The sequence below is a fragment of the Parasteatoda tepidariorum genome, chromosome 11 (genome assembly GCF_982258835.1).
Source record: "Parasteatoda tepidariorum strain Cologne lab strain chromosome 11, Ptep-v5.0, whole genome shotgun sequence".
Taxonomy (NCBI): Eukaryota; Metazoa; Arthropoda; class Arachnida; order Araneae; family Theridiidae; genus Parasteatoda; species Parasteatoda tepidariorum.
In genome coordinates this window covers 10,832,314-10,855,292 of record NC_141765.1, presented here as the reverse complement: position 1 = coordinate 10,855,292, position 22,979 = coordinate 10,832,314, and the positions used below count along the sequence as shown (strand labels likewise).

At 33.1% G+C, this 22,979-nt stretch overlaps 3 protein-coding genes across 3 annotated transcripts in view; 2 read left to right on the top strand and 1 right to left on the bottom strand.

The window, feature by feature from the left end:
- LOC107456224 (cAMP-dependent protein kinase catalytic subunit 1) overlaps window positions 1–22,979 on the bottom strand; it is a 452,991-nt gene that overhangs the window by 427,241 nt on the left and 2,771 nt on the right. The gene's annotated exons all lie outside the window — the stretch shown is intronic.
- LOC122270660 (uncharacterized) lies at window positions 4,334–5,176 on the top strand. The gene has a single exon (XM_071187277.1). It carries the CDS (start codon window positions 4,334–4,336, stop codon window positions 5,174–5,176), a length of 843 nt encoding a protein of 280 aa, XP_071043378.1.
- On the top strand, window positions 15,946–18,514 carry LOC147801242 (uncharacterized). The gene is made up of 2 exons (XM_087154453.1): window positions 15,946–16,450; window positions 18,384–18,514. Exons 1-2 carry the CDS (start codon window positions 15,946–15,948, stop codon window positions 18,512–18,514), a joined length of 636 nt encoding a protein of 211 aa, XP_087010579.1.

Genomic DNA, 22,979 nt, shown 5'->3' with positions numbered 1-22,979 from the left:
GTTGTACCATTGACCATAGACGGTGCACTCTTTGCCTTAAATTCGCTTGGTTTCACCAAGCAGGCTTGCTGGTATTTGGTATGTTGTATTAGAAACAACTAAAGCAATATTTTTGCTGTAATGCTAAATACAGCGTATTAAAATTATCCAGTTCATTACAAATTACGAAAGTTATTTATCAAAAACTTTTTAATCATTAGTTTTATCTTACTAAGTACAAAATAAAGAGTTAATAAAAATATATTAACTGAGGATTTAAACTTTCACCTGCTTAAAATTTCAAAAAAATTCTTTTTCAAATATCCTTTTTTTTCTTCTTTTTTATATGGACATAGCTTAGCTATCAAAATGAATTCTAATTTTAAATATCAGACCATTATTTTGGGAAAATACCTCATGTAAATCATAAATAATAGAAAAGAAAGTTTTTAGTTTCAAAATTTTAGAATTTAACATTTCTCTCTATTATGAAATTTTTCACTCAAGTGCTGTTTTTTATAAATCTTTTTACAGAAAATCAAATAATAATAATATTATATTGAATTGGAAAAAAACAATTGAAAAAGTCATTATTTATAACATTGATAAAATATTAAAAAATATATAACTTAAGACAATGATTAAATAAAACTCAAGATAAATATTTAAATTCTTTCGACACTTTTAAAGAACCATTTTAATAAGTATTCATGAACCTATCATCTCCATAAAATATCCTCCAAAATTACAATTTGCACTTATACTTAACTTTAAATTACAGATCTTCAGACTAATAAAGCAGATGGTTCGCCGAGTTTTAGGAAATAACCTATCAAGGAAATTACATTTGTAGCAGACGCAAATATTAAGTGACAGAACGAGCATCTTTAAAATCCAAGCTTCTATAAAATGATACCTCAAACTTATTGATCCAAGTCGTTCAAACAATAGTTAACGCATAAATCTAGTTCCTAAAGTGGAGTCTGCTGTGACTTAACTATTCAACTTAAACCACGTTAGAATAACTCGCGCATTTTATAGTTCAGTCCATCGCTTAAATGTTAATCACTTACGTAATAAATTAATTTTCTATGTCATTTCACTTTGATGAGGTGATTTCTCAACCTTGCTTTCGAAAATGAAGTTCCAGGTTTAAAACAGAAAGTGCAGTTTAAACGGAATAAATGGCTTATTCTGGGTAAAATTTAAATAAACATTTGGTTAGTCAAGCGGAGAATCTGAATGTTGCATTGTTTTTAAAGCAATAACGATAGTTTCAGAAGAAGGAAAATGTATAATTTTTCGAAATTAGTTTAACGATGTACTGAATAAATGCATTACTAATATTTTCCATATGAATCTTTCTATATTAATTCATAGCTTAAAATAGATTCTCTTATTAGTTTTGAGACGTAATAAATCGTTCTTCCACAAAAAGCAAACAAATTTGATGTTCTAGTTAAGAGACTTTTTAGTTAATAGGTAACAAATCTTAGAAATACAGGGTGTGGCAAAAAAACTCGGACAAACTATTTTAAATATAAACTTATTTAAAATAAGAAAAAATTAGCAAAATAGGAAAACATTAATAAGAGTATACTTTAACTAACAAATAGAGCCGTTGTAGCTCAGTGGTAAGAGAATCGGACTCCGGTCCGGAAGGCTGAGGTTCCATACTCGACTCTGCTAAGACCCACCGAGTGAGTACATGCAATATGTCTGTGGTTACTCTCTGAGCAGTAGAAAATTATCTCACCTATAGGTATATGAAATTAAAGTAGTGGTCTCACAAATGAATGGTGCTGCCATCTATCTGTGGGGTTCTGAGCTAAGACGTACTTTCACTCTCGTGGTGCCCTCCAATCAAACTAATGGCACACCTTCCGGACTTAATTCGCAAAAGGCCAAGTCTAGCGAGCTAGCCTTGTCCAAGTGTCATAAGAAACAATAACAACAACACAAATGAATTTAATTTTTTTCAGTGTCGCCGCCTTTTTCAGAGGCGATCAAAGAGATCGATAGCTTTTGATATGGGCAGCAAGTCAGCACTGCAAAAGATTCCTTTTCACTCATGAGAAGGTCTAACAAGCTCATAACTTTCAGAACGTATCTGATCTGAAGGTGCTCCAAGCATCTCTGCAATTTTTGAACATCGCCAAAATCCAATTTTTGCTCATGCTCTGGGGCGGAATTTGCGCGAGCAGTAAAACAACTCGGGGTTTCGTATATGAGGGGGTAAAAATGAATAAGTGTACCAGTGAGACATTCTAGAAGCTGTTGTATTTCCGTGGGCCAAGAAAGTAATTCTGCAAGTGGACGTTTCAACAAGACTCAACACCAACTTACAAGATGCAACAAGGTCAAAAAAACAGAGAAGAATAGTGCTAGGCATATTTTCCAATTATGATATTACATGTAGAATGCCAGCCTGTTCGCCAGATCTCTAGCACGTGGATTACAGTTTATGGTCCAATTTGGGGCCTAGAAAGCCTTCACCAAACCACTCAAAAGCTTAAACTCTCCAAAGCAATTGCTTTGGTGAAAATTTTAATAATCATTTGCGCCACTTCATCGCTGCAAAAGGCGATCTCAATGAAACCAAATAAAGTTATTTATTGGTAAAAGTTCATTCTTATTTTTTAATATTTTGTTAATTTCTTTATTTTTTCGCCTTCCAATGAGGTGAACCGGGTTCGAATCCCAGTCAATACGAATTCCGCATCCAGCTTGCTCCGACCACAGTGCTGACGTGAAATATCCTCAGTGGTAGACGGATCATGAGTTAAGAGTCAGGCTAACCGTGGGAGGTTCTCGTGATCTTCCTTTTCATGTTTCGCAAATGCGGGTTAGCACCATCAAAAAAGTCCTCGACGAAGGATAATTTCTTCCAATACTCGATCCAGGAGTTCCCTTGTGTTCTGTATTGGGTTCAAAATCACAAGGCTACGGAGTTGAAGATTAGTAGTCGTAAACCCATGAAATTGGATCGGTTGTTCAACGACGGAAAATGAAAAACTTTGCATTAAAAATTGTCTGCCCGAGGGTTTTTCTTTCTTTCCCACAACTTGTATATTTATTACATGAAGTTCCCTAGCATATTGCATCATTTGTTAAAACAAATTAAGATGTTTAAATTTTCCTTTTTGGACAACGTGAAAAAAATATTGTTTTTGTATCTCTTTTCTTTTTTCTTTTCTATTTATATTTTTGTAATTTTATAAGCTTCAACAATAGTATTATCTATATGAAAAAAGTTAAAAAACACCCTTCAGGGCTCATCCCTGAGGAAAGAGGAGGATAATGAACCATAAAAATTTCAGTGTTATTTTAGAAAAAAACACAGTGTTTGCGAGGTATTTTATTTCTTTCTGACAATTCTAAAAATTCCGTAATTTTTTAAAATTTTATGTTTTTTTTTAAATTTAAATTTTTTATTACTGTTCCAAAGATTGAAAATATTGCAGAAAAAATCTAAAAAAATCCATGAGTTAATTCCGAATTTCAGTCGATACATAACTTTTGAGAAACAATTTGCTTTTAACAGACAAGTTTTAAACACTTGAAAAATTTATCAAAATTTTACTGTTTTTGTGGGGAATAAAGATGATTTTTAAAAATTCTTAAAAATATCACGAGTAATATACTATGGTCTATTCAACGAGAACTGATAGTGAAAGTAAACAAAGCGGCGTGCTATTTGGCGCAATACAGTTGTCTACTTGACGCCGGAATAATGACAAATAGCACATATCAGTCAAGCAAAAACTCTTACTTTTTAGAGGGTTGTTTGTTTCGCCGTGGTGTCTTTTTGCATGTGTTTCATGAGCAATATGGAAAATAAAGTGATGGATTTAAGTCCTCCTGAAAAACGGCAGAAGAAATCTTACATAAGAAAAGCGGAGAAGGAAATAATATTGAACATTTATAAAACAGAAGTGCATTCAAAAACAGATGTTCCAATCATTGATGTGGCTGACCATGCGGCTTCTGCAGCGGGAGTTAGCACAGCTTCTGTTTTCAGAATTATTAAAGAATATGAAAGGGATGGTATATTACATTCACCGAAGAGGACTAAATCTCGTAAAACTTTTTTGGATGTTTTTGACGATTTCGACAAAAATGTTGCAAGAAGAAAAGTTCACAATTTTTCCCGCCGTAACGAAATTCCGACAATAAACAAAGTTCTCAAAGCTGTGAACGATGATTTTGATTTACCAAACTTTAAAAGAACGACATTTTATTCCCTGTTAAAAAAATTGGGCTTCAAACTTCAAAAACGAGGACGGAACAGCTCACTCATTGAAAAAGATGAAATAATTTTGTGGAGGCGAAGATATTTAGAGCAATTAACAAAATGAGACAAGAAAGAAGAAAAATTTATTGTATGAATGAGACATGGTTGAATGCTGGACATACGCAAGACAAAGTGTGGAATGATACTTCCATTATCTCGTCAAAACAGGCATTTTTATCTGGTCTTTCTACAGGATTAAAATCGCCTTCTGGCAAAGGTGGGAGGCTTATTATTACGCACATTGGTAGCGACGCAGGCTTTTTAAAAGAAGGACTTCTACTTTTTAAATCGAACAAAAACAAGGATTACCATAAGGATATGAATGCAGCGTGTTTCGAAGAATGGTTCGAGAAAATTCTTCGCTTTCTAGAGCCGAACTCTGTCGTTGTGATGGACAATGCACCATATCACTCTCGTAAAGAAGAAAAAATTCCTAACACATCATCGACAAAGCAAGCAATTGAAGACTGGTTAAAATCTAAAAACATTGTCAGTGATGAAGAAGGTATGCTAAAAACAGTACTACTGGATATAGTGAAGGCTCATAAGCACAGATTTGACAAATTCGCGGTGGATGAACTTGCTAGACGTAATAATATAATGATTTTAAGGCTTCCCCCCTATCACGCTAAATTAAATCCAATTGAGCTGATTTGGGCCCAAATGACAGGTTTAGTCGGCAAAGAAAACAAATCTTTCAAGTTATCGGAAGTAGAAGGATTGTGCATGAGAAGTTTAAATGAAATTGGAGTTGAAAAGTGGAAAAATTGCATAGAGCATACTCAGAAAATCGAAAAAGAGATGTGGGATTTGGATGAAGCCATCGAAAAAACTGTTAATTCTCTAGTAATAAATATCAATTCAAACGACGAGGATTCTACAAGTTCTGAGAGTGAATCCTGAGATAAGTAACTACTAGTTTTATTTTTACTTTTTAATGATATAATTATTCGTGATTATCCTTGATTAATTCATCGTTAATACAGTAATTCTTAAAATGTTGTTCTTTTCTGAGTAGTTTAATATAATTATTTTTGGTTTCGGTTCAGTTGATAATTAATTACAGAAATTCAAATGTTACGTAAAATTAAATAATTTTGACACTTGATTCTATTTTCAGAAACCTATTGAATTCGAGGTTTACAAACTGCCTTTTTTTTATAGGTCAAGTGGGTATATTTTTCTTAACAAAAGATTTTGTGAGACATATAAGAAAGTTCCAAGTTTCTTTTAGTGTAATTATTTTCGTAATACTTCCCTTAGAAAAATAAAGATAATTAACAGTTTAAAAATACAAATAAATGCTGCTCCTTCAAATATATTTTAAATCAATCGGTGAAACATAAAACTATTTTAAATATTATTTTACTTTTAATAAATTTAAAAAAAATATTTTAATTATGAAGATACAGAGTATTTTTTTAACATATTCCTTCAATTCTATACGACTTTTACGATGGAATTATAAAAGTTATGTTTTGCATAGATATTTATGCAAAATATATTAAAACTAATTTAATCTAAACTTTAAAAAAAAATACATTAAAACTATTCTTAAAATAAAATTATGTGTTTACTGAAGCAATTAGAAACGTATTTTCATGTAAATATTTTAATTTTGCACTTTCTTATCTAATTTTAACATATCAAAAACCAAACATCGTTTTCGTTTTTCTATAAAAGCGAAAGCTCTCTCAATTTAAATTAAATTGCCCATTCAGCGATGAAACCGTTGAAGTGACAAACGTTGGCGATCAAACAGCAACCCTTATGTTTACTTCCACTATCAGTTCTCGTTGAACGGACTTTTTTTATAGAGACCATATACTATTTGGGGGGGGGGGTAGTGCATTTCAATTATCGAAAACTGTTTTTGCCTCGCTCCACTCTAATATAAATTATATATTTCTAAGACTTAACTCAGCATTTCCATTTAGTTCTTTCTCTCCTCTTTTCAAACTCTTATACCCAATGCTTATAATTATGGGTTAAGTAAATATGTATCTTCACTTTGTTTTCTATATTATGCATAATTGTTCCATGTACAATGCGCAAAATAAATAAAGAAACGGACGAGCCCGAATAACTTTAGTGGATCTTCACGTTCCAAGTCTCAACTATAATGCTTTGAGAGAGGGTCCTCAAATATGCTAATTAATTAGCGCAGACGATATATTAAGTTACGAAATACGTACTTTCTCTGAATAAACATACCCTTTTTCTCAACGGATTTAAATTTCTGACCCTCAAAATATAGAGGTAGCCGCAATCTGGGAAATATGGTCTCCATAGTTTGCTCAGTAAAGCAGTCCAATGTTTGGACCCCATAAAGTAATTTATTTTTCATCTCTCGCCAGATCACGAGAACTTTTAAAGCGAATTGAAAAAACTTTCCGCACAATTGTAAAATTCGTGTTTTCTAATATAATACCTTGCAAAAAATAATTTTTTATAAATATTTATTATTTTTTATTATTTTATTTAGTTAAAAATTGGAAAAAATTGAATTGTAAGGTATAAAAATTTTTTCATCATCTTAAAGAATGTAATTTTACATAACAAATTACAAAATTTGAGACAGTTGAGAGTTGATCGAATAGCTCCTGTGAAATCTAAGTATAAAGAAGCTGTGTTTTTAAAATTCAATTTCTCAAGAACTGTTCGACTGATTCCACTCAAAATTGTATTTTGCCATATACATTTTCTAACATTTTTTAAAATGATGTAAAAAATTATGTACCTTACAATTCAAAATATTTTCAACCATTTTTAAATAAAATAACAACAAAAATAAATAAATATTTACTGAAAATTATATTTTGCATGGAATTATCTAGGGATGAACGAATTTTATAATTGTGTGCAAAGATTTCTCAATTCACTTCAAACATTCCCGTAGTATGGTGACCTATGCAGAAAGTAAAATTAACATTTAGCAGCCCTAATTTTAAAGGCTCTTTTGACCAAAATATTAGGACCATATTTCTCGAATTGCAGCTGCTCCCTATATCTTGAAGGTCAGAAATCCAAAAATGTCAAAAATAGTCAGAAAAGTCAGTTTAGTCAGAAAAAGTACTTTTTTTATGTCTGATTTCGTAATTTAAGATATCGTCTGCACTAATTAATTAGAATAGTTGAGTTTACCTTCTCGAACTTTTAAAATTGAGTCCTAGACCGTGAAGATCCGATCATTAGATTAGAGGTTATTCGGGATTTTAATTTTACGCACTGTACGTTATACATATTATTGTTAGGCAAATAGAACCCGACCCGCCCTCATTCGGGCATACGGAGGGATGTCTCGCCGTCGCGACAGTACCTATGAGGACCGCCATCCGAACACAAGCGTTGTGCTCAGCCGATCGATATGCAATAATAAAATATACATAAATAAAATATTAACGAAATGGTAATTTTATATTACATATTATTGTAATATAAAATTACCATTTCGTTAATATTTTATTTATTTTAAAATACTTTTGACTTTAAAGTTTTGCTATACGTAACAACCACACAGCGTAAACTTAAATCTGCAAAAAAACTATAAAGCTTAAAGAAAATATAACATTAATACCAAATAGTTTAATGCTGCGTTTTGTACATGAATTTACAATCTTCATATTATATTTCAATGTGCAATAAAGCAAAGATTAAATGTTTAGTTACATTATTAACTGTTATTTTGCTAAATTCTGAATTTTTATTTTACTTTCATTGGTGTATTTCCTTAAGTAAAGACTATTTATCACTTAGCATATAAGTCAATTTTTTAATACTACGAGTACAATTCATAATTTTACGGTAACAAATAATTATTTTTTTAATATATCATTCTTTAATGTTGTGATTATAGATTTTCATGCTACGTTTCTCCCATATTGTAACAATAAAGTTCAAAGAAGAATTCGCTATTGGGATAAATTTTCGAAAAGCCATTTTATCTTTCTTTTCTCCGATGTGCCATTAACATTCCGTCGGTTGCCTGTACTTGTAAGATTCTGGGTAAAAATAACTAATTTTAGTTGGATGTCATCGAAACGTAATTATTATTTTCCCGCTATTACCGTAACTCCAACTCCTTCTTTTAACAAGAAAATTTACCATCATTTTATTCATATTTTTTTAATTCCACATTTTGAAAACTTTAGCGAATCAAGACTTCAAGTTTGGCATTAGAGTTTAAACCTCGCGTCTCGTGCGTCAGATGCAAATGCGACTGATGTGCTATTAATTATAACTAAAATATACATAAATCAGTGATATTTAAAAATTTAATCAGTGACAGAATATTTATTAAAATTCACCTTTTATGGTTTTGAATAGATGATTGATTTTGATTTACTATCTCTAATGAACAAAAAATAAAAATAGATATAATGTCAGTTTTATTCAATAAAATAATTTTAAAACAAACAATAGCTCTCGATAATAATAAACAATTAGCTATAGAAAGTATTCCTATAAATACTTAACTGTTAGTGATAATTAACTAATTGGTATATATACACTGAGAAAAATAGTATGGTCAAAACTACCAGAATATGATAAACTTTGCCGTATTTCGGGCTCTATGGAAACACCAAGAAACTTGGTAATTTTTACCGAAGCGCTTGATAATGATTTTGGTAAATGTAATAATACTATATGGCTTTAGAATATGTAATACAACTTGGTAAATGTGGTGAAATTTGGTAACGTTATCATGATACTTTTTAAAATGGATTAAAACCATCCAGTCGGTTAAAATTATTTTTCCGTTTTGCATTTTTTACTAAATTTGTGGTAATAAAACTATAATTTAGAACCCAAAATTGCTGATAAATCATTACCATATGAACGGAAAAATTACCAAATTAATGGTTTAAATACTGTATATTTTGTGTTTTATTAACCAGAATTATGTTGCTTTTTTACCAGAAATATCATAACGGTACAGTACGATAATTTTGCCAGAATTTTTTTTCCCCGTGTTCTATGATAATATACAATAATCAACAATTTATTATGCTTTGTATTTTATTTTTTCAAGGTACATAAATATGTTTTCTCAGTTTAATTAAATGTATATTCAAAAAATTACCAGATTTAAAAAAAAAAGAGTTTTTAAACTAGAATTAAACTTTATGCCTGCGTCTCATTTAGCTCAGCATCAAAAAGTCTTTCTTTCAGTAAGTAATATTGTCAGTTACAAAATAAGTCTACATAGTCTGATTTAAAAGACTATAAAAAAAACAATGCTCGAGATTTTTTGTATACAAATCGCTCATGGGCTGCAATAGCGGCACAATTCAAAAAATCAAGTTTTGAGATAAGTGGGTTTAAAGTTTTCATTGCTAAGCAAAATGCATAAGAAATGCTTTAGTTTGCTTAAACGAAGAGCGTGCTTGACTATGGAGACGCTGGTCGCGGGATCGAATCCTGCTCAGGACATGGATGTTTCTTTCTCTTTGTGTCTTTTCTCCTTTGTGTGTGATTGTGTGAATGTGACCCGCCCCATAAACGGGTTTGTGGTTGTGTGACGACGCTGCTCCACCGCCGTGGCTTTGTTACAGGTGCCCACTGGGTAACGAGAAGAGAGTAGCAGTTCTGGCATTTCTGTGGCCAATGGGACTACCCCCAAGCATATATGGCAACGTTACTTTTAAAAAGTAACGAGTAAAAGTACAAGTATTTTTATAAAAAGTAACGAGTAAAAAGTAAAAAGTTCTTATTTTGAAAAGTAACGAGTAAAAAGTACAAGTAAAAGTACAAGTACTAAACAAAAAAAGTAACGATTTAAAAGTACATTTCTAGAAATCGAAAATTCAAAGTAACCTAAAATTTTATTGAATAATATTCTTATGTTCTTTAATGTTATTGCAAAATTGTTGTTATTTATTTAATTATTTTTAATTTTGAAAGTTGTGGAGATTAATTTATTTTTAAATTCGGAAGAATATTATAATATAATTTTATAATATAATCGTATAATATAATTTTAAAATCAAATATAATCTTAGTATCAAACATTTTATGGATTTGCACGAAAAAGAAATTTTATCTATTAATTTTAATTTTTAGTTTCTCATTTTTATTTATTTAAATTAGGATTGATTTAAAATTGTTTTACTCTATATAAACACGTTTTAAAAGCACAAACATAAACAAAGCAAACACGGGGTTTCAGATAGCTTTGTGATCTTTGAGCTAGTAAAAATAATTGAATGTGCAGTATAAATTGAAACAGAACAGTCTACAGTTTTATTTGTAACAATGGCTAATGCTGAAGTCATGCGAGAAAATCATTTTCCGAACATTTCTGCCTAACGGAATAATTAAAATTTGTGATCGAATTTTAGTATCAGCGGCTAAATTAATACCTTCGAGTTTTTAAGAGTTAAAATAGTAATTATAATAGTTTTCAATAGCACAAATAGTTCTGAAGTTCTTAGAGATTTGACTGGGCGTTGTTTGACAAGGTCGGACATAAACATAATTTTAGTAAAAAATGTACTAGGTAAAAAGGTATTTAGTAAAAATGTATTAAGACAAAAATGTATTATTAGTGAGTTCAAAAAGAAAATTGAAAAACGTAATAACAAAATCCAAAATTTTTTATTTAAAATTTATTATACAAATGCATAAAACTCGGAAATGAATGAAAATAACATGCTAATTAATATTTTTATTCATTTTGCAAAATAATTGCATTTCAAAAGCATTATATATATATATATATATATATATATATATATATATTTTTTTTTTTTTTTTTTTTTTTTTTTTTTTTTTTTAGAAAGCTTACCGAGTTTTAGAAAAAAGTAACGATTTCATTCGATATTTCCGTTGCAAATACTTGTACTTTTTCCCTAAAAAAGTAACGAAAGTACAAGTAAAAGTACTAAATTTAAAAAGTAACGAAGTACAAGTAAAAGTACGTACTTTTTACTTGTACCGGCGTTACAAGTAACGAAAGTAAAAGTACTGCCATATATGCCCCCAAGTGCCCGCCATTAAAAAAAAATATTTACGCCTGTTCTTAGTCCAAAACGCGTGTTTTTTGCAATCTCTCGACCAAACGGACGTCACGGTGAACGTTGACATCACTGGTCTAGTAACTAGTTTGTACTTTATATCCACTCCCTCTAGTGAACTGCGGTGCTTGCTTATTGCAGCTGTACATAATTTGTTCTTTTTTTATTTGATTTTTATAAGTTGTAATGATTAATAATAATTGATAACATTCAGTCTCTTGCCAGAAAAATCTGGTCCCGCAGTGGACTGATCGTTAAGACACGGTTTCCAGCAGATCACCGAAGTCAAGCATCACTGGCTACGGTCAGTGTGCGGGTGGCTGACCACTTGGATCAGTCTGCGTAGGGACCGAGGGTGTGCGGTATTGGTCCTCGTTAAACTGTGCTACCGTAAAGTGCTCGTCTTCGCGCGCAGGTCGTCGGGCTACCGAAGCGGGGGTGCCATCTTCTCCGCAGAGGATCAAAATTGTGATGGCATGTCTTCAGATCATCCTCCGGGATGTTTCCCAGACCGTCGCCAATAGCCCATTGTGCAGCTCTAGTGCGACGTAAATTAACAACCAACCAACCAACCAACCAGAAAAATCTGAAATTCGCAAATTTTATGACACATTTTTTTCCAGATTTTTTCAAGATTTATAGATCGTAAATTTTAAACTTAAAAAAAAAAGAAAACTGTTATTAAAATCTAATTCTTTATATCATTCTGAAATTCAAATATTTCAAATAAAATAAAACACAATTCATGTATTTACAAAAAATTAATAAATAAATAAAATAAAGAACATTTTAGTAAACATTCCAAGCTAGTCAAAACATTAAATTTCATATAAAGCATAAGAAATTGGAAAATGATAATAATTGCTGAGATATAGTCTCATTATTACCTGTTAGAGAACAATTAGTTTGCTAGTAAAACGTTTTCTTGGTTTTCATTTGTGTGTAATGGAAATTCTAATTATTTTCATTCAAAAAGTCTTTCAAAATATGATTTTACTCCTCTATTTCAATTACGAGGTACTTTGATATATGGGTCGTGTTAAAAGTTAAAAATATAAGAAAGTGTTTCACAACATCCACTAAGATGACAAATTGTCTGTCAAGGATGATAAAAAAATTAATGGTTAAAAAAATAATTCATTGCGATAATGAACATTTAGCTGAAATGTTATTATTGTTCAGTTATCTAAAAGACTTTTTCGTGGTTTTCCTTTGCATTTAACGCAACATTTGATTTGTCTAAATTTTAATTTAATTTTAAATAATATATAGGTTACTACAAAAGCTTTTATAAACATGATTTTACTCTGATATTTAAATTGCAAGTTACTTTGATTTCTGGGTCGTGTTAAAAGTTAAAAATATAAGAAAAGTATTTCACAACATACACTTAGATGACAAATTGTTTGTCAAGGATGATGAAAAAATTAATTATTAAAAAAATAATTCATTGCGATAATGAACATTTAGCTGTAATCTTATTATTGTTCAGTTATCTAAAATAATTTTTCGTGGTTTTCCTTTGCATTTAACGCAACATTTGATTACTTTAATTTCAACTTCTTGGTTAAAATAAATTATTTTAATAACTTTTATAAACATTGTTTTACGCCGATATTTAAATTGCACGCTACTTTGATTTTTGGAATGAGTTTAAAATTACAAAAAATATGAAGAGCATCTCGCTAATCACCGAAATAATTAACTGTCTGTCAAAGACGCTAAAAAAATGATTTATTATATAAAAAAAATTCATTACGATTACTGAGCATTTCGCTGGAACTCTTTAAGCGTCAAGCAATCTAAATGATATTTTCGTGGTTTCCCTTTACGTATAACGCAAAATATGATTGTTTTCTTTTTAAAAAAACATTCATAAAGGCAGCAATGTTTAAATATTTACATAAATTATGAGTTATTTTATCTTTATTCCTTGTTAAATCAAAACAAAATGAAGAGCATTTGATTGTGGGCAATTGATTAGCAAGGTAAATAGTCTTACGCGGACATTAAGAAATGAATTGGAAGATTTTGATAGGGATATATATATATATAAATATATTATAATAATTTGAATAATTGTTCGCGCAAAGGCATTAATAAAGATCGGAAATTGAAAGATACAATCGAATTCATAATAAATGCTACGAATAATTATTTTCATGAAAAAAAATTTTTATTTTTAACTCTCATCTGAAAATTTAAAAAATTTACGGTTGCATGGCTTATATTTTGTTTAAAAAAATTTGTCATTAATGTGCATTTTTAATTATAACGATTTTAAAACAATAGTAGTAAACTTATAAAATTCAAAAGGTTTTAGTTTTGAACTCGTTCTGTTAAATCAAATTTTTAAATATAAAAAAATGCTAATATAAGCATCTATACTTCAGTTATAATAGAACTAGACGCTTCAAACTAATAACTATGGTTGAATAAGCAAATATTCTTCCTTCGGTTTTAATTAACCCAAGTTCTGAAAACCGAAACTATAGTATATAATTGCTCGTAATCTGAATGATCTCTGCTTTTAAAACTTCAATAAACAAACAAATAAATTATGAGTAATGAATATACATCTTTAAGCAATATACAAAATAATATACCGCTTTACGGAAATTAAAAAATTTTAGAATTTAAATTAAATTGGTTTTTAATGATCAACACTGATTGCGCGCAATGCTAAGGTACTGCGGGGATGTCAGAAAATAATCCCTAGGACGACGCGAACGCCACTTTTTGTGCGTAAAACCGGTCTGTCAAAAGCGTGTTACTTTTCTAAAATCCCCCGGGAAAAGTTAAATGTCCTTATCCCCTATATTAGTCCCTGGTTGTGCCACTATTGCAGCCCATGAGAGAAATAACGATTATTTTTAGTATGAAAATCATGAACGAGATATTGCGTAATAATTGAAAGTATTTTGGAAATAAGTAGCTATTGTTTAGGTATGTCATGATTAAGACAAATTGCAACTAAAAATAGCTATTAAATAGTTAAGGAATTAAACCAGAATAGCAATGTAATGCATTTTTCGTAATCTAGAATTGTAAAATAATGAGTTAAATGAGTAGTCATTCTCAGTGTGCTTTCGACTTATGTTATTTTCGCTTTAATTTGTGTTTCAATGGATATTCAATTTTATTTTGAGGTATTGTATTACATTCTTATTTTGTTTTCCATTATGGGGCCTCTGGGCACAATCAGTTTTTTGTTTAACCACTGACTACAGAAAGGTTCCAGCATGTTAGCATGGCAGTGTGACCTTGATGAAGTACTGTTTGTGCTAACATGCGTATCTTCAAAATTTGTTTTGTTTTTATTTAAATTCTCAAATTTTTATTTAAATTGCTTACTTAAGACAATTTTGATTTTAGCTGCTTATAGCGCTTTTCCATTTTGACTTATTTTACTTAATTCCTGGTCATCATTTTTGTTTAATTTAATTTTACTACTTATAATAAATGAGTTGCATCTTTGCAAGTAAGTTCACAGGTTATGATTTCCAAACATTTTATATGGTACAGTACGCTGTCATAAAATACTGTTTTGAGTACAAGGTTTTAAGAAAACAAAATTTTTTTCTCATTTTTATGCATTCATACTTTATTTTGAACAGTCAAATGCCCATATTTGGAACAGAGACCTAACGGGAAAATGATAATTTTTACTACTGAAAGTCAGCTTACCCTATAACGATTAAAGTTTTAACAGCGTATGGTAATATTTTTGAAAAAAAAATTTTATACCCAAAAACTATTACAAATAAATTCATGAACTATGCTCTTTGAAACATTCTGTATTGTTCTGTAAGTATTGTTTTGAGTACAAGATTTTCAAGTACAATTTTTTTCTGTTTTAATTCGATCAAACTTTTCTTTTGTAACGTCGGAAGTCCATACTTGGGACCTAGAGCCGCGATGGCTCAGGGGATAGAGCTTTCGCCTTCCAATGAGGTGAACCGGGTTCGAATCTCAGTCGATACGAATTCCTCATCCGGCTTGCACCGCCCAGAGTGCTGACGTGAAATATATATAAGTGGTAAACGAATCATGGGCTAGAGTCCCCTAGCCGTCAGGCTAACCGTGGGAGGTTCTCGTCGTCTTCCTCTCCATGTAATGCAAGTGCGGATTAGCTCCATCAAACAGTCCTCCACGAAAGCGAATTTCTCCCAATACTTGATCTAGGAGTTCGCTTGTCTTCTGGATTAGGTTCAAAATTACAAGGCTACGGCGTTGAACATTAATAATCGTAAGCCCAAACAATTAGGTCGACTGTGCAACGACGGTTTTATATATATATATATATATATACAGGGTGGTCCCGAATTCATGGTACAAACTTTAATGGTAGGTACAGGACATTGTAACAATGATTTATTGTATAGGAATGTATAGTCGCAAGTGACGCGGTGAGGCGTAAACAGGGGAAATAAAAGGAAAGAGAAATGGAGTGATTCTGTTGGTATCATTGCCGGTAGAGGGCAGTAGATGTCTAGCCGCCGTTGAAAATGATGCATCGCAGTAGGGAAAAGCGCCATTCACAATTGTGCTGCCGTAGACGATGGGTGACTTTACGTATGCAGAAAAAGCAGGCATGCATTACATGTACGGCCGTGCAAATGGTAACGGCAGATCTGCGTTACGAATGTATCGCGAATGTATCCTGATCGACGAATGCCGGATCATAGAATTTTTCAACGGTTGCATCGTCAACTTTGTGAAACAGGTGCGTTCGACATCAACAGACATGACGCTGGTCGATTAAGAGCTGTACGCACTCCAAGGCTGGAAGAAAGCATCTTGAACACTCTGGCTGATAGACCCGAGTCAAGCACAAGAACTGTTGCGCGTGACGTAGGTGTGAGTCATCAGACTGTATGCAGAGTGTTAAACGAAAATCGCTTACACCCCTTCCATTTTCAGAAAGTACAAGCATTGAATCCGGCAGATTATCCTCTCCGCGTGAACTACTGCCTGTGGGTGATGCAGCAATGTGCGTTGCAGCCGGATTTCGTAGGTGATGTGCTATTTACAGATGAAGCGACATTTTCACGCGAGGGTGTCTTTAATGCGCACAATTCCCATGTGTGGGCAACCGATAATCCACATGCAACGCGTCCACATGCGTTTCAACAACGTTTCTGTATTACTGTGTGGGCTGGTATTGTGAACGACTCTTTGATTGGCCCATACTTACTACCCACGCGACTCAGTGGCGGAGGCTGTCTTATTTTTCTGAAAGAAGTGTTACCACAACTGCTGCATGTTGTTCCGATCGCCATTCGTAACCGCATGTGGTTTCAGCACGATGGGGCGCCAGCACACTTCAGCATTGATGTACGGAATTACCTGAATGCCACGTTTGGTGCTCGATGGATTGGGCGTGGTGGACCAATCCCTTGGCCACCCCGATCTCCCGATTTATCGAGCCTCGATTACTTTTTATGGGGACATCTAAAGCATCTTGTTTATGAGACTTCCAATTGACTCAGATGAGGATCTCGTCGCTCGCATATCTGTAGCTGCTGCAGGTGTGCGTGAAATACCAGGCATCTTTGAACGTGTACGCCAATCGCTCCACCGACGCTGTCAAGCATGTATCGCTTCTGGTGGACGCAATTTTGAACACTTACTGTAAACATGACACTTGTCAACAAGGCTTTCAATAAAATCTTAGTTTTTCCTTTCGGCCGTTATTTCTCCTGTTTACGCCACACCGCGTCACTTGCGACTATACATTCCTATACAATAAATCATTGTTACAATGTCCTGTACCTACCATTAAAGTTTGTACCATGAATTCGGGACCACCCTGTATACATATATATATATATATATATATATATATATATATATATATATATATATATATATATATATATATATATATATATATATATATATATATATATATATATATATATATATGTATATGTATATATATATATATATATATATATATATATATATATATATATATATATATATATATATATATATACAAGAAAACACGAAACTGCTGTTTGTTATTTTTTTACTTATTATTTCCCCCCCCCCTTTTTTTTTCATTTGTCTATTATTTTTCTTTGTTTTTTTCTTCATTTTGAACATATATATATATATGGTTTTGAATTTGAGGAAGTCTGGTGTTTATTTAGTACTGGGTTAATTTTGTGACATTCTTTCAAATTAGTCGTTTAAATTATTTGTAGAGAAGAGTTAACTATAATTTGCTACGTTTGCTGATGAATCTTATTCCGCTCGGACTATGAGGATCGTAAAAGAAAGCATGGCTATTCTAAACTTCATTTATTACCTGAAATACCGGAGAAAAAAAATTAAAACTGGCTACAAAAAAATGACGACAGAAATTATAAAATTCCTATCAAACCGACTAATTGTAGCCAGTGTACCTAAATCTGAACCCAAAGAGTTGAAGAAAGAACTCGACTCAATATTTAAAGTCTCAGTGGGTAGTTGAAAATAATCAACTATTATTGTGTTTGAATAATTTGGAGACTGCAATTAATGGTATATGAAAAACTGAAATTTTTAAGTGAGAAATCCAAGTTTCTATAATGAGCATATTTCTACAAAATTTCTGATTAGAGAAACTGAGCAAACGATGATTTGAAATCACTCGCCACAAAAATCTTGTTTAGTGCAAATCTACTACACTGGTGAAAACATTTATAGGGACAAATGCTTTTTTTCCTTTTGCGATAAAAACTAACTAAGCAAATTTTAAAAAACAACTTGCCAAAATATCATTTGATACAAGACTAACATATGGTAAAACAAAAATGGGTACAATCTGTTACCCAATGAGAAAATTGGTCACTTGTCGAGCTGGGTCACTTCACCGACAATCTGTCAGTCAGAGAAAAACATGTCTAAAAGAATGTATGATCACCTATTTACCAATCCCTATGGCAATCGCACCCACCCTTGCACCAAGACACCCTTGAGTTTATCGATGATCGTTGGAACTGGTCTTCGAGCTTCAATTGAGAGTCTAAGGGCATGTATTATGTGTTCGAAGGGATTAATGTCAGGGGACATCACAGGCTGCTCTAACCGTTCTCCAATTTTAGGTATTCGTCCATCAACTGAGCCATGTGTGGACGAGCGTTATCGTTCATTGAGAAGAAATTTGGCCCATATGCTCCGCAAAAATGTCTCACGTAAGGTGCCAGGACCTAGTCCCCATACCTCTGAACTGTAAGAGTATCTCCATCAAACACATGAAGGGTATGGTATGCCCGTCTGCCCCGATGGCAGCCCAGACCACTTCGATCATAGTAGTTCTTTTCGGCAATATTAAAGGTTGGGTATTGGCTCTCGGGTTCTACCCAAATAAGAACAAGTCTCGAAAAGCTGACCAGACTGAATCACGATTTAATACTGAAGAGAACCCACCCCAAACCATCCTCTGTCCGAGACAAATGTTCTCGGCACTATGCTAGACGGTATTTATGTAGTTCACATTCAAAGGGATGCAGACTGCATGGCTCCTACATTAAGTCTTTGCGTAAAGACATGCCGAACAGACCACATATGTTAAGTCTGTGAGCTACTGTTATCTGTAAAATGGATGTTCCTGTGGCATGATACAGAGTGCGAGAGATTTGTGTTGCTGTCGCGGACCTATCCCTTTTGGCTAAAAGTCTCATATAACGATTTTGAGCCTGCATTGTTGCCCTTTTGGGACCTTGACTAGGTTGGCAGACAGCTGTTCCTGTTTCTGAGAACTGCTTCCAGTGAGTGGACACCATATATCTCGAAACCACAAAACCACTAAGGCAAGTAGCCTGTGGTTGGCAAGCATGCAGTCTTCCAACTATCCCTAATCTTGTAACATAGTCTAGAAGATGACGACTGGCCATACTAACAATTGGTAAACAAAGAAATTTAAAAAACAACAAGGTTTGGGCAAAACTACAATGTTTCAAAACATCCTTATGTTAGAGGCTGCGGCGAACAAATGAGACACCTCTACACAAAAGCGATAGCAGCGCCACTGCCTTACGACATTACAGGCCACTGCGTGGCAGAGGTGTCCACGAAGACCTTAGCTATCATCTGAAACCTTGTTTGCGTATTGGCGTTGTCCCGTAGTAGACTGATCGTTAAGACGCGGTTCCCAGCAGATCACCGAAGTCAAGCATCACTGGCTGCAGTCACTGTGCGGGTGGGTGACCACTTGGATCAGTCTGCGTAGGGACCTAGAGTGTGCTGTCCTCTTAAAACTGTTCTACCGTAAAGTGCTCGAATTCGCGTACAGGTTGTTTGGCTATCGAAGCGGGGATACCATCCCGTCAACAGAGGATCAAAATGCATGTCTTCGGATCCTCCTTAGGGGTCTTACCCAGACCGTCGTCAATAGCCCATTGTGCAGCTCTACTCCGACGTAAATGAACTACAACTTCAGCTACAATAACAGCGTAGAGGCGTTCGTTGTTTTTCTTCAAAAATTACCCCCGTTCCTCCGTTTAATTTCAGTTTTGGATCTTATGCATTCCACGAAAAGAAATTTCAAATAGATCCCTTTCTACAAGACTCGTGACAATTATGGTACTGGTACATAACTACCTTCAGAAACAGAATTTGTTACCAGATTGTCGAAACTACTGTATTCATCACCATGCCTCAAGCCTGTTTCAATCGTATCTAATTCGATCACATGACATGAACTTGTACTCGAGATAAAGTATGCCCTCACTGTGATCAAACATATGAATTTGGAAACTCAAAACATGACCCATTGAAATGCATATCTTTCAAGAGCTTGCATCCTCTAAATCCAAAATGATGGCTAAAACCATACAAGAGTAAGTCTAACAGCTTATGCAGATCAAGTTAAAAACAGTGACTGAAAAATTACATAACCAATCATCCTTTTTTGCATATCTGTTTTCGGAGTTTCTGTTTTCGAATCTGAAATCTGTTTTCGGAGTTTCCATTAAATAATGAAAACAACCATCGTGTATCTAATATAATCCACCGGTAAATATTGGAGTAAATTTACAAAAGATTTTTCTTGTAAAAACCGAACGAATGAATTACGTCCAGTCAGACATCTTGCGTGATAGGGATTTCCACCCTAGAGAACTTTTAAGCACGTTGTTCGCACAAATTCTTTTTTACCAATTTTATTTTTTCTATTTTAAGGAATACTATTTACCTTATCACGGTAGCAGATACTATATTCGAAGTGAAGCACTTCATACAATTCCACCTCCATAAAAGAAGTTGCAATGATTGAGGCTTGAAAGTTGTTCATGTAAAAATCAACTTCTCTCGAGTCCCGCAGTGGACTGATCGTTAAGACACGGTTCTCATTAGATCACCGAAGTCAAGCATCACTGGCTGCGGTCAGTGTGCGGGTGGGTGACCCACTTGGATCAGTCTGCGTAGGGACCGAGGGTGTGCGGTATTGGTCCTCGTTAAACTGTGCTACCGTAAAGTGCTCGACTTCTCGCGCAGGTCGTCGGGCTACCGAAGCGGGGGTGCCATCCCCTCCGCAGAGGATCAAAATTGTGATGGCATGTCTTCGGATCATCCTCCGGGATGTTTCCCAGACCGTCGCCAATAGCCCATTGTGCAGCTCTAGTGCGACGTAAATTAACAACAGCAACAACTTCTCTCGAAGACGAAGTGATGTTATCAGCATCCACTTTGACATCTTCAACACCACGGAAGTCTCTCGAGTAACCTTACTTATCACTAACACTTTCGAATATTAAAACATAACACTCTCAAGAAACTCCCAATTCTACACTGCATCGCTAGCACACGTACTTAGTCCGGTCACAGCTCTTCGAACCCTTAATGCCTAGTTCAATTCGAGTGGTTTATTGAAATTACATACATTTGCTGACTTGTGTGCTCAATATAGGCTTATAAGTCATTGTCAAGTAGAAAATACAGATAGAACAATTCAGAGAAAGACATCACAAAGAATACATCCAGGGTTACGGCGGGATTCGAACCCGCTACCTCCACGCTTAACAGAGCGTTTGGACCGGCGATACCGCTCGGCCAGGGAGGCCCCTCAATTCGAGTGGTTACAGGTCTATTCCAATAAACACCTATTGCACTTCTTCCCTGTTAAGCGGGAATAACTACATTATTCTCGAAACATAAATTGCTACCAGCAAAGTTTTAATTTTGACACATCTCTCTTCGATCACTCTCCCCATCAAACCATCACCTGTACTTTGCTTCTCGTCTAGAAAAATGACTCCACGTTTCATGCACAAATGGACTTCTCTCTAGATCACTCTTCTGCAAACAATATATCGATATGTCTGGAATGTATCAAAATTATATCGATGTACTGATGAATGTATCTTCAAATGTATCGATATATCTGGATAAATTTTTCTTCCAATCCAAAAATATAGGTTGTGTTGGAGAATGTGCATAGTGTATTATAGCGTGTTAGTATATAGTAAAATACATCAATCAGTTAAGACATTTCTTTGCCTTTAGTTTAGTATGCAGAAAGCCCGGAGAGCACCAATCCAATGGCTTACAATTTCAGAATATTTAGCGCCAAATGGACGTTTGGCGCTACTAAAAAAAAATTCCATCCGTGTGAGCTTTTTTAAGATTAGCCCTCTTATGCTTGCGCTTGACTTCTTATGTTTTCCAAATCGCTTATGCCTTCCAATCCTCTTATGCTTCCAAATCGAACTGTTCACAGTCCGATTTGGAAGAAAATTAAGAATGTGTTTTATTCGCATTAATATTTCAATCGAATTTTATTTATTCTAAGAGAGTAAACGAGGTTGAAAAAATTATAAACTATGTTTATGTGTATTTGCATCGACTGATATGATTATGAACCATACAAATGATACGAAACAATGCATTAAAATGCTAAGTTCGTGTTATTTTTAATGTTTAAATTTTTATTTAAGGCCAAATTGTTGCTTTTTTTTAGTCTTTTGTTTGAAATTTTAAGTATTAAGATTTTTCCGAAAAAAATTCAATGTTTTAATATCAGTATCAGATATAATTCAATGATAGTCAAAATCAAGGAAGTTTTATTAGATATTAAGTTTAATTTATAAAAAATGAGTAATAATAAAAAATACTTATTTTTAAATAAGATACATCGGTTTTCATAATTAAATATATAATGAGGAAATGATGTTTTTCGGTGTGTTAGGCATAGTTAATGAATAAAAAATATTTTACAAAATAATAATGTGAAGTATGTAATGAATAAAAACATGATAAGTGTTGCAGTATTCATATTTTATTTCGTACTTATGAAACTTTCTACTAACAACACATTCCTTTCTACTAACAACACACAGTTTCTCAATTTCTTGCTTTAAAATATTCAATGAAAATGTTTTAAAACTATTTAAGCTTCATCAGTTATAACCAAGGCTGTCGTAGTGTCTTATTTATACGTCACATGAAACTTCTAAAATGTTACGTACAATCTAAATTTCAAATGAGCTCGATAAATTGTCGAGACTTTATTTTGTGATAACATTAAATAGTTACATCATTGGAGGTAAAATTGATATTACTTTTAAAATTCAGGTCAATAATTTTTTTTGACTTTAATGTTTCTTTTTATGTTGGGTGTAAAATTAAGAACCATTTTTCGTTTTCTTCAGAAATATATTAGATTCAGATTTTGCCTAGATAGTCAATTTTTTAAAATATTT

Excerpts from the sequence above, each read along its gene's own strand:
- LOC122270660 (XM_071187277.1), top strand. The coding sequence starts at position 4,334 with ATGAGACAAGAAAGAAGAAAAATTTATTGTATGAATGAGACATGGTTG.
- LOC147801242 (XM_087154453.1), top strand. The coding sequence starts at position 15,946 with ATGTATCCTGATCGACGAATGCCGGATCATAGAATTTTTCAACGGTTG. Across the intron at positions 16,451-18,383 it reads CTGTATTACTGTGTGGGCTG|GTATTCGTCCATCAACTGAG; the intron begins GTATTGTGAACG and ends CTCCAATTTTAG.